Genomic DNA, 12,658 nt, shown 5'->3' on the forward strand with positions numbered 1-12,658 from the left:
TCAAGGGGATTGACTGTCCAAGAAATTGAGGTGATTATTTTCAATAGTGATGAAGACAGTGACATTTCTTTGTCGGATGAAGAGTATATTCCACCAGCTAATGTATCAACTTCATCGTCCAGCGATTCCTCAGATGATGAAGAAGTAATGGATCCAGCAGAATGTGCAAGTAGAACATCTAAAACAAATGTTTTTTGGAACAGTACTGCTGTGGCTCATGCACTCACCCCATCACATAACATTATTAGAGTTCCTCAAGGAGCTGTCGGAATTTCCCAATTCATGTCCAAAAAAGATGTTTTCAGTAAATTTGTTTCAGATGATATTGCAGATGAGGTAGTTTTGTGTACGAATGTGGAAGGTAAACGTATTGCTTCGGAAAAAAAAAAAAACTTGGAAAAATTTAACTAAAGAGGAACTATATGCCTATATTGGCCTTACTCTTCTGGCAGGGTCGACTAAATCATATGATGTGCCAATCAGAGAGTTATTTCTGAACCCATTTGCAGATCCACATTACAAAGCCACTATGTCCGTAGATAGATTTGAGGCTATTCGGAGATGCATTCGTTTTGATGAAAAGAGAACTCGGCCTGTGAGGTTGGCAACCAATAAATTAGCGCCTATTAGCTATATATGGAATCTTTTTATCAAGAACTGTTACAAACTTTACAATTCTAGCGAATATGTGACAGTGGACGAACAACTTCTTGCCTTTAGGGGACGTTGCAAATTTATCCAATATATGCCCAGTAAGCCAGCTAAATACGGCATAAAAATTTTCTGGATGTGCGATTCAGCAACTTATTATGGGATGAATGGCATGATTTACTGTGGAAAAGAAGTTGACGCTCCAGTCCAGAAAGATCTATGTTCCAACATAGTGAAAACACTAGCTTTACCAATTTTCCATTCTGGAAAAAATATCACTATGGATAATTATTTTACTAATTTAGAACTGGCCAATTTTTTGCTTCAGAAACAACTAACACTTGTTGGTACAATGAGACCAAACCGCCGCAAAATTCCACCAATAATGAAGCACAATGCACAGCGACCAATCTACGAGAGTGTATTCGGTTTCTGCAATGAGGCAACAATGGTGTCCTATAAAGCCAAGAAAGAAAAATCTGTGATATTACTGAGCACAATGCATCACGATGAAAGTATTGACACCAATGACAGGAAACAAAAACCTGAAATTATACTTCATTATAATAAGACAAAAGGAGGTGTCGACAAGATGGACGAAATGATTACTGAATATTCGTGTAAAAGGCAGACTAAACGTTGGCCTGTTGCCGTTTTTTCCAATATCCTTGATGTGTCATCCCTCAATAGCTTTATTGTTTATTGTCAAACTAATCCAGAATTCCATGCCAACAGGAAGGACAATAGACGTATATTTTTGACAGAACTTTGTTATGAACTTTTGATGCCTACTATGCTAGAGAGAAGCAGCACAAAATGCTTATCAAGGCAAATTACAGAGGCAATGATCTGATGTGGAATAGGCTTTCAGGAACAGCCAGAGCAAAGAGAAAAAAAAAGAAAGCGCTGCTATATTTGTCCAGCAAAGAAAGAAAGAAAATCGGAGCGTTTCTGTTCTACTTGCGGACAAAATGTTTGCAGGGAACATTCTGAAGAAAAAATAATATGCAAGAATTGTCGGGGGAATATGTAAAGTGGAAAATAAATATTCCTGCACCAAGTTTGCTACAGACTTTATGTAAAAACTTTTTATAAGAAAAAATGTATCCATCATAAAAAATTGTACTGAGTGAATATATTGGGTGTGCCCGTTTAGTTACATTTTTGTTGTTTTATGTACATAATTTTTTTGGGGAATTATACACATCTTAGGCTATGTTCCAAGTAGCGCTGGGGTTCACCAGAATGGGATCCATAATGGATCTGACCTCCTGGTAACTCCAGCTAAGGCTGATGGAATGCCGGGATTCCACCAGCCTTAGCTGAGGTCACCAGGAGGACAGATCCATTACGGATCCCCTCCTGGTGGACCCCAGCGCTAGTGGGAATGCATCCTTACTTTGCAAATTTAAAATAAACTTTGAAAAGTATTTTTATTTGAGTTATTCCATGTTATTTGCACACAGGCCTAAAAGGCCCCAGGTACGTGAATATGGGGTAGTCACAAAAAAAGCGTTGCTATACGAAATGCCTATAACATAAAAATATACGAACAACTGGAAATTACTAACAACTATATAGCTGAGGAATACCTAGAGTTTCAAAATTGTAACTAAAGTAGTTTTACAGAAAATAATAAAAAAGTAACCTGACAGGCCTGCGAGGCCCCAGGTACGCGTTCTACCAGCCTTAGCCGGGGTCACCAGGAGGTCAGATCCATTACGAAATCCCGTCCAGGCGGACCCCAGAGCTAGTGGGAATGCATGCTTACTTTCAAATAACTTTGAAAAAAATAATTTTTTGAGTTATTCCATGTTATTTGAAAACAGGCCTCAAAGGCCCCAGGTACGTAATAGTGTAGATTTCTATGGTCACGCATTCTAGGGTTAACAGGCCTTGCTAAATGACTTGGGATAAGAAGCAAAACCAGAATCTCCATTTGCAGACATGTGTTTCAGGGTGTTGCCCCTCTTCAGTGCAAAGGAGGAGATCAAAGGAGGTATGGCTAGGTGTGAGACCTCTGACTGGACATGTAAGGGGGGAACGTTTGGTGTACACACTGGTGTAAAGAAACTGGTAGGCCATGTACAGCCACTCTGGGAATTTAAATATGCAAGTAACTTATTCAGGAGGAAGAGGACTTGACTTGGCACCATTTATTCGAAGTAGCAAACCTAGTCTCCTTACATCGGCTTGGTACTTTCCGCAAGGAGAAACATCCCCCTCACACTCTGAGTCAGAGGCTTCACAGCTAGCCAGATATGATCTCCTGCTTTGTAGTGAGGAGGGGCAACACCCCGAAACACCTGTCTGCAAGTGACATTTCTGATTTGGCTTCTTATACCTAGAAGGCTTGTTAAAGGGTCGATATTGACTTTGTTCTGAAGTGGTTATTTACAGATTTAATTTCCCAGAGGAACATTGCATGTCTTATAAATGTTACGCCATCTTGGCACTCTTTGCAGGGAGAAACTTTCCCCGTTATACCTCTAAAAATATGAAAAAGTAAAAAGGTTTTCTCCATTTTCAAGAAGGAAATAAAAAAATAGACGTGGTATCTCCTCATCGGTAAAAGTCTGATCTATTATAGCATAAAATTAAATAACCCGATATGTTAACAATATAATGAGGAAAGGAGTCATAATGAGAAGAAGTATGGTTTTTCAGCTGCCGCAACAACACAGGGATATGCAATAAGAAGAAATCAAAACATCGAATCTACCCCAAAAAGGTATCAAGAAAAATGTCGGCTCAGAGAAAAAGAACCAAGCCCCCATATCAAATGATAAAATGAATGGTGTTATTCAAAAGTACAACTCATCCAGCAAAAATCCAGGGCTGTGGAGTCAGAGTATTTTGGTGGAGTTGGAGTCTGTATAAAATGTGTGTAGAAATAGAAAAATATCCAGCGTGTTTAATAAAATTCAGAAGTCTTTATTCGAAAATTAAAAAGTCGCACCAGTATACATGGGCAGAAAAAATGTGCAAATCTTGCATACGTGTTTCGAAATTTAATCCTTATTCATTGCAATAAAATGGACCTACTCCGACTCCTAAAATATATAATAAATTAGGTACAGTAGTTCAGTGCAGGATGTGCTGTAAATGTTTCCATAAGAATTTGGGAAAGTTATGAAATGTCCTATAAATGTCTGTTCTGTTCCTGATCTGAGGATTTCAGCTTTTAGTGGAGATGAATCTGTGCTGCACTTTATGTACATGCCCCGTAGTGAGGCAGTGCTGTTGGGGTGGAATTGGGGGTCAGGGAAATTGAGGAGTCTGGGTAGTTGGTTTGGCTTACCGACTCCACAGCCCTGAAAAAAAACAAGCCCTCACACAGCTATGTTGACAGTAAAGTAAAGAAGTTATCACTATTTGAAGAAGAGGAGGAAAAACAAAAAAGAGCAAAGATGGAAAAGGGTTAAAAAAGGGACTCTGTCACCATGTTTTTGCTCCCTCATCTGCAAGCAGTATTGTGTAGGAGCAGAGATTCTGATTCCAGCGATGGACAGTTGAATTGTCATACAAAAGTCTAACCTTTGTTTTCTTCACCAAGTAAAAACATAAAGTACATGTACTGCCCAGCGTCTGCAGCAGAACGTTGTGCGATGAGGCGGTTTGTATTGACAACATGCAGTGCTGATTCAGTGTGCCACATTACTGCGCGGAACAAAGGCCTGGTAATCTACTTCCTTATTACTCCAAGAAAACTTGATGGAGAGTACAACTGGTAATATATTGGAACCTTTTTCAAATAACGTGGTTCAATTAATCCTTAAAATTAATTGAACTACAGGTGAGTGTAACATATAAGGAAGCATGCGGCCCATAGCAATACTGAGGCCTCATTCACATGTCCGTGTTTAAACACATACAGTAATGGCTGAGAGTGTTGGTATCATTTGAAATTGTTCCAGAAAATTAAGTATTTCTCTCAGAAAATTATTGCAATTACACGTTTTGTTGTACACATGTTTACTTCCTTTGTGTGTTGGCTCAACACAAAAAACAGGTAGAAAAAGGCAAATTTGACATAATTTCACACAAAACCCAAAAACACTCTTAACTTAATATTTGGTTGAGTACACTTTGAAATAAATAACTGCAATATGTATCGCTACCTATGATAATCAGGGCTGCAGCTCTGCTCTATATAGCAGAAATGCTCACTTGGGGTGGTGCTCATAGCAATCATAGGGGTCTGCTGCAGATCCTGTGTTGTCATGCCAAACCATCGGCGACCCACGGTCGTGTGACACAGGCACCAATGGGTGGGATTAGTGACGCACTTCTGGCACAGTCACATTAAATGCCGCTATCCGAGATTGGTGGCGGCATTTAATAGGCTAACAGATCGCGATTCCTCCCACGGCTGTTAGCGCACATGTCAGCTGTTCAAAACAGCTGACATGTGCTAGAAAAGATGTGGGCTCAGCGCTGGAGCCCACATCAAAGGGAAGGACATGACATGCGCAGTACATGTTGTAAAGGGGTTAATATGATTTGATCGTCTTTGATTTCATCTAATTGAGGAGGTGACTTGACTAAGAAACTGTAATTGTCATTTCAATTTCTTTTTCTCTATCATATGGGCTATAATTAGTTTAACATATTTATAGATAAGAATTTTACAGCTGTGACAATACCAAGTACCATGTAGGTTCATGGTTTTTGAATTGGGAAAATAAAGTAATTTCAAATGTTTTCCTTTAATAAATTTTTTTAATTAACTATTATTTTAATTATTTGTCCTCCCATGAATGATTTATATGGTAATTAACGATCTATGAAGCTTGGCCTTCAGTAGTTCTCTGGCTGCCATAGCAAATCCTCTACACTCCATAACCGTATCTAGGGCAGGGCAATGGGTGCCCAAACCTGATCGTTCTTTTTAATGCCCACTGTCGATGATCAGCGATCCAAGCTAGCTCTGGTCGCTGCTTTTAAAGTCAGGTGCCTGCACCCACCCCACATGGGGATGACTCTGTATCGTAAGAGTTCTTTTGTTTTTTTTTGCTCGGCGACTTGGAGACTTACACAGTATTCCAGAATTCTGAAACACAGGGCTGAAAGGTGGTGGCCGTAGGTTACATGGGAAAAAATGTTGCCGCCATTGGCCAACGTATAAAGATTCAGTTATGATTTTATGCATTAAGCTGAAGATGTCAAAGAATTCTGCGTATTGTCATATATAGTGTAATATTCTAACATAATTGTTATAATCATTTTCTTTAGCCCTGGACTTGGCAAGAAGATGAACTATTAAAGAAAGGAGTGAAAAAATATGGAGTAGGGAACTGGAGCAAAATGTTAATTAATTATGAATTCAACAACCGCACTGGAGTGATGCTAAAGGATCGCTGGAGGACCATGAGGAAGCTGAACATGGTCGGCGATTAATGAGATTCCTTGGTGTCTAGTTCTGCAGGATCACACTCCGGGGAATCCTCTTGCTTGTGTTTTTATAGATCATCAGAAGAAAAGTTGCTGCAGCTTCTCTGTGTGAAAATATTGTACAGTATTAAAGGGATTTGCCCCTCTATCTTTTCTTTTTAATTTCTTTTATTGACAACTATTGCGTTACATACTTATGATCCACAGTATATGTAGCTACAGCGTATGGCAAGCTCTGTCACACATGAAATTACATTCAGTAAAATGAATTTGAGAGATTACAAATCTGACTGTTGCTAAGCTATTACGTCCGTTAGTCTTGTACACTCAAAAAAAAATTAAAATCACATGTACTATTGATGAAGAAGACATATTACTATTATATGAGCAGAATCAAATATAAACCAATGCCATAGACAAAAAATGAGCTATCCAGTTTCATTCTGTTTCTCAGGTGGAGAATTGTAGCCTACAACTATTCTTGTAGATGAGACTGAATAAGTAAAGCACATAAGGGACGTTTCAGTCTCCAACTGTTAACGTATCACAATAAAAACAAAAAGTTTAGTTGGATTGTCAGGAGTGTAGAATTTTAGAGACCCCGTGGTTGAAAAAACTGGACAACCCCTGTAATAAAATGTTCTCTCATATGGGACTATTGTGCTGACGGAATCATTTCATGATTGTAATGTTGGAAGGAAATCAGTCATCCAGTGCATAGCTATCAGCTTCCAAGCAAGCAACAGAGCCTCTGGTAGGAGTGCTCTATTGTGCTGTGGCCATGTTTCTGTCACGATACGTATTGCGACCCAGCGGGGGGGGTCTGTCAGCGGATGGCGCAACACACACACAACGGGATGGTATTGGGGAAAGGAAGCCCTACAGCTAGGGAATGGGGGATGGACATAACTTGAGCTCAAACCTGAGCCTGTCCTTGCACTCCCCTAATGCCCTAAGCGGGTCCTTCCCCCTCCACTGCAGATGATACCACACAGGTGACAGTGGCAAACACCAAAGGGACAATGTGAAAATACAGCACTTAGCTTCCAGACACCACTGCCAAGCTCCACACCGCAGATAGCACAGCAACAGGACTCCAAACACCGGAAGTGGCTGACACCAGAGAGCTGCTCCTGCTAGGCTGGTCTCCAAAGATAAACTCTTATCACCAACAGTCAGCTGATGCATCTGGTGACCATTTAAAGGATGGTGAGAGAGGTCATCACCACATCAGCTGACCCAGTAACACTGCAGTTACACCAGATTGTGGGGGGGTGGAAGAGACTGACATTAACCCCTAATGGACTGAAAGGAAAAAACTACATTTAAACAAATTGGAACCAGAGCTGCCACAAATCCCAAAATGTATTGTGACAGGTTCTTCCTCAATGGGGATGGTTATTAAAGAAGAAAAAAGGAGACTGATCAAAGAGGAGTCTTCAGCCTGCCAAAAAGAAGAAATGATCGGACTGGCCTACATCATGTGCCAGAAGCCTGTGTCCAAAGTGCGCACTCTGAGGTGGGTGTTCTTATTGGGGGTAGGTAAGTAGCACCACTCCACCCCTGCCTGTCAGAGGCAGATGATGGATGATTATTACATGATCCTTTATCACTTAGTTTTCTAGTCCATTATGTATTCTGATACATAGTTGCTGTAAGAAAAAAATAGCTCCAACATTTTTAAATTTTTTTTTTATAAAACCCTAATTTTGAAGGGATTTTTTAGCCAAAACAATATAAGTAAAAATAAGAAAAGGCTGCCTTCAAAGGAGATCACTATGCAGGATTAGCTGAAGTTCGATATCTATTGTCAAGGGTGAGATCTTGTGTTAAGGCCCCCCATGCACATTGTATTAAAGGGAGCCTGTCATGTCCCCAAATGCTATTAACCTGCAGATTCAGCATTAATTTGCAGGTTAATAGTGCTACAAAGCTGTCCAGCTGCAATTCTGAAAGCGCAGCTACAGGGTGAAAATGAACTTATTTCCTCCTGGGAGTTTCCGGCTTCCCGTTGTAAAGGTGAGCACAGAGCGGCTACAGTCTGCAGCATTGTGACCAGCGGTGGTCAGTATTCCCTGGCAATTTGACAGTTTGCACTGCACAAATGTGCTACAGATCTAGCTGATAAAGCGTCAGGCCGTGCTTACCGCCACCGCTCACTGTGTACTTAGCGGTGACTAGCTACTACGGGCACACGTTTATGACTACCAACAACTCAAGAAAAGTAGAATATTCTGCAATGGACAAGTCAGTCACCAGATCTTAACCCCATCGAGCAGCATTTCATGTGCTTAAGACAAAACTTAAGGCAGAAAGACCACAAACAAGCAACGACTGAAGTCAGCTGCAGTACAGGCCGGCAAAGCATCACAAAGGAGGAAACACAGCGTCTAATGACGTCCATGGCTTCCAGAATTCAGGCAGTCACTGCCTGCAAAGGATTCTCTACAAATTATTAGAAATTATCATTTTATTCATGGCAAATTTAATTTGGATTGGATTTTGTCCTATTACTTTTAAGTAGGGATGAGTGAATAGCGCTTCAGATAACTCCTTATCCGAATAGCTATAGCGCTTAGCAAATAGCTGCATCGCGAACCCGGATACCTGGAGCGCTCCCGATAATCAGCTGTTTGGCTGCGCAGCTGCACGTGTCGCGGCTGTGTGACAGTCACACCACATGTATGGAGAGTCCAACAAACAGGCTATTCGGTAAGCGCTATAGCTATTTGGATAAGGACTTATCTGAAGCTGTTCAATCATCTCTACTTTTGATCACCTGAAATGAGGCTTTCTAGAGAAATGGTTATGAATTATGATGTACAATAACAAATTGTAATGTGGTACCATGTTAGCCAGAAAAATCGATGTGAATACTTTTCTGCCCAATGGTGACAGAAGTATTCTAGGAGTGATACCTTTATTGGCTAACCAGAAAATAATATGTTTGCAAGCTTTCAGAGCACAGTGGCTCCTTCTTCAGGCAAGATTACAAATAGATTACTAAGAACCAAGCACAACATTTAGGGTATGTGCACACGTCCGGATTTCTTGCAGAAATTTCCTGAAGAAAACCGGAAATTTTCTGCAAGAAATCCGCATTTTTTTTTTGCGGTTTTTTCGCGTTTTTTTTAGCATTCTGCAAGCGTAATTAGCTTGCAGAATGCTAAAGTTTTCCAAGCGATCTGTAGCATCGCTTGGAAAACTGACTGACAAGTTGGTCACACTTGTCAAACATACTGTTTGACAAGTGTGACCAACTTGTTACTATAGATGCTGCTTATGCAGCATCTATAGTAAAAGATATAATGTTTAAAAATAATTAAAAAAAAAAAAATGGTTATACTCACCCAGACGATCTCAGCGGAGTCCGTTCCTATAGATGCCGGTGTGGTTCAGGACCTGTGATGACGTCGCGGCTTGTGATTGGTCACGTGAGTCACATGAGCGGTCACGCGACCAATCACAAGACAGTGACGTCATCACAGGTCCTGAACCACACGATCTATAGGAACCGAAGAGAGAGCATGCACCGGAGAGGCGGGAACACTTCGGGGTCCATCAAAGGGTAAGTATAGGACTATTTTTTATTTTAAATCTTTTTTTTTTACCAATTATATGGTGCCCAGTCCGTGGAGGAGAGTCTCCTCTCCTCCACCCTGGATACCAACCGCACATAATCTGCTTACTTCCCGCATGGTGTGCACAGCCCCGTGCGGGAAGTAAGCAGATCAATGCACTCCTAGGTGTGCGGAATCCCCGCAATTCCGCATTTTTAATGAACATGTTGCTTTTTTTTCCGCAATGCGATTTTTTTCGCGGAAAAAATCGCAACATTTGCACAAAAAATGCGGAATACCCTGTAAATAATAGGAGGCATATGTAAGCGTTTTTTTCGCGTTTTATAACGTTTATATAGTGAAAAAACGCGAAAAAAACGCGAAAAATCCTGAACGTGTGCACATGGCCTTAAACAATATTACAGTAGGACATTTGTTAGGGGGTGGGAAGTGTGATGAGTCCATAGATAAGCCAAGGTAATCAAATTAGGCATTTTCTCACAAATGGAGAGGCAGTGGGAATAATGTTCTTAATTATCTGGAGTCCGTCTGGTGGAGGTGTGAATTGTATCCATGTAGTGACTCATAAATCCAGGTGTTAAATTGATTCCTAGTGTCAACGAATTAAACATATTCATTCGTTTGTATTCCCAAATTTGTCTTTCCCTTTGGTCCGTAAAATTACCTTTTAGTATTAAGACTTTTAAGTCTGTCATACTGTGTCCAGGTCCAGAGAAATGTTTTCCCACAGGTGTGTCCATTTCATTCCTGATTGTGTGTCTGTGTAGATTCATCCTAGTTTGTAGTCTTTGCATGGTTTCCCCAATATAGATACTTCCAGGGCACCTCGTACATTGTATCATGTACACCACGTTGGAGGATGTACAAGAAAAGGAATCCATAACCTTATAGTCCTGATTTGTGTTTGGTACACGGACTATATCTGTTGGTAATATGTGGGTACACGTTTTGCATTTTTTATTGTTACAGGGGAATGTGCCAGTCACTGATGGTGATGAGAGGACACTTCTGACAAGCAGATTCCTTAAGTTAGGAGGCTGTTTATAGGAGAGAAGTGGTAGTTCTGGGAATATGTCTTTCAATTTGTGATCTCTATGGAATATGGGTTGGAGATCAGCACCAATTTTCCTTAGGATGCTCATGTGGGGGTTGTATGTGACCACAAGAGGTACCCTGTTGTTATCCTCTCTAAGTTTGTAATCCAGGAGGCTGTTTCTTGGGATCCTTGTAGCCCTGTGGATCTTCTTTAAATGTTGTGCTTGTTTCTTATTAATCTATTTGTAATCTTGCTTGAAGAAGGAGCCACTGTGCTCTGAAAGCTTGCAAACATATAATTTTCTGATTAGCCAATAAAGGTATCACTCCTAGAATACTTCTGTCATCATTGGGCAGAAAAATATTCACATAGAGAAATGGTTGAATTCCTAAACATTTCACAAAATCACAAGATATTTTTGTTCAACCCTTTTTACTTAAACCAGAAAGTCTCCACTTCAATTGCATCAAATCTAAAGGACGGCAATTGGCCAAGGTACTAATATGTCAGTCTATAAGGTAGGAGTCTATCTAGTACTTATATGTAGGACCAGTAACCAAAAGGTTCAGCGCACAGGGAAACATGTAAACATGAGAAACAATTGGCGCACACAGAACTCCAATTAAAAATTACACAATTTTATTATATACAAAGATACATAAAGTAAAGAATAAAAAGATTTTCCGTCCATCTTTTTATTCTCTACTTTATGTTGTATCTAATAAATGTCACGGGGATACCATGAAAGAATGGGGTCAGGCAACAGCAGTGTCTGGTGACACATATACCTGGGGTAGTTAGAATAGCTTCACCATCCTATTGGCAGTTCTGGCTTTCTTTAGTCTGGTACTGCAAGGGTTAAACTGCTTATTTGGAGTCCTAGAGTACTTATCTTGGGTGGTATCAGCTGTTCTGAGTTTGTTACTCCCAGAAGGTATAAGAACCCTCCTCTTTGCTTCTGACCTTACCAGTGATAGTTACCTCTACCTGGTTTGGAGTTGAAGAAGAGAGTTCAGTGTTTGGTCTAGGCCGTTGGAGAGTTTTTCAGGAGATTGCTGCATGGAGTTAGTTGGCATGTTTATCCTTATCTCCCATTTGTCTTCTTCCTTCCTATTCCTCCCATTTCCCACTCTTGTTTTGTGACTGTATTTGCATGATTGTAGTTTTCTTTTATCGCAGTCTGTTTATCCCTATCTGTCTGGTTAATGTTTGCCTATGCACTTTGGCCTCACACCTCCCTAGGTGGGTGGGAGGGGACACATAAGGGTAAGATAGGAGCATAGCAAGGTATGTGACCCCGGCATCTCCACCATTCAAGGGACAAGGATAGGCTTGGGCATCCCTAGTCTGATGTATCTAGAAAGGTGCCCACAGTCCATTATCACTACGTGACAATAAAATTGTGTAATTTGTAATTGAAGTTCTGTGTGTGCACATTTTTTATCATGTTTCCAATTCCATTGCCTCTAAGTTGGACCTAACTGTATATGCAGGTTAATAATGTTTGGGGACGTGACAGGTTTCGTTTCAACCCCTTCACGACCAATGACGTATAGGTACGTCATAGGTCGTGTCCCTCCCTTTGATGTGGACTCTGGTGCTGAGCCCGTGTCTTTCCCGGCATATGACAGCAGTATGATCAGCTGAGATGTGCCTCTATCAGCCGCAGGTGGAATCGCAATCAACCCGCGGCTGTTAACATGTTAAGTGTCGCTGTCAATCTCTAACAGTGACATTTAAACTGGATGCACGTCACAAACCCCGACCATCGGGGCCCCTGTCACATGATCGCAGGGTACCGATGGGTTGGCATGACAGCCGGGGGTCTGCGGAAGACACCTGTGCTTTTCATTGCAGATCTTTGAGCGCCGGACTGTGGCTGCAGCCCTGCTACAGTATATGTGGTACAAGCAATCGGATGATCGCAGCATCAAGTCTCCTAAGGGGACTATTGAAGCAAGTAAAAATAAAATGTTTTAAAAAATATTAAAATAAT

General features: G+C 40.8%; 1 protein-coding gene across 1 annotated transcript in view; it reads left to right on the plus strand.

Annotated features, from left to right (window-relative positions):
* Positions 1-6,402, plus strand: part of TERF1 (telomeric repeat binding factor 1) — a 50,942-nt gene extending 44,540 nt beyond the window's left edge. The window contains exon 11 of the mRNA XM_077270652.1: positions 5,887-6,402. Within this exon, the coding sequence (XP_077126767.1) occupies positions 5,887-6,051 (165 nt within the window). The 3' untranslated portion in view covers positions 6,052-6,402. The remainder of the gene's footprint in view (positions 1-5,886) is intronic.
* The last annotated feature ends 6,256 nt before the right edge of the window (positions 6,403-12,658 follow it).

Source organism: Ranitomeya variabilis, chromosome 6, assembly GCF_051348905.1.
Source record: "Ranitomeya variabilis isolate aRanVar5 chromosome 6, aRanVar5.hap1, whole genome shotgun sequence".
NCBI classification, from domain to species: Eukaryota; Metazoa; Chordata; class Amphibia; order Anura; family Dendrobatidae; genus Ranitomeya; species Ranitomeya variabilis.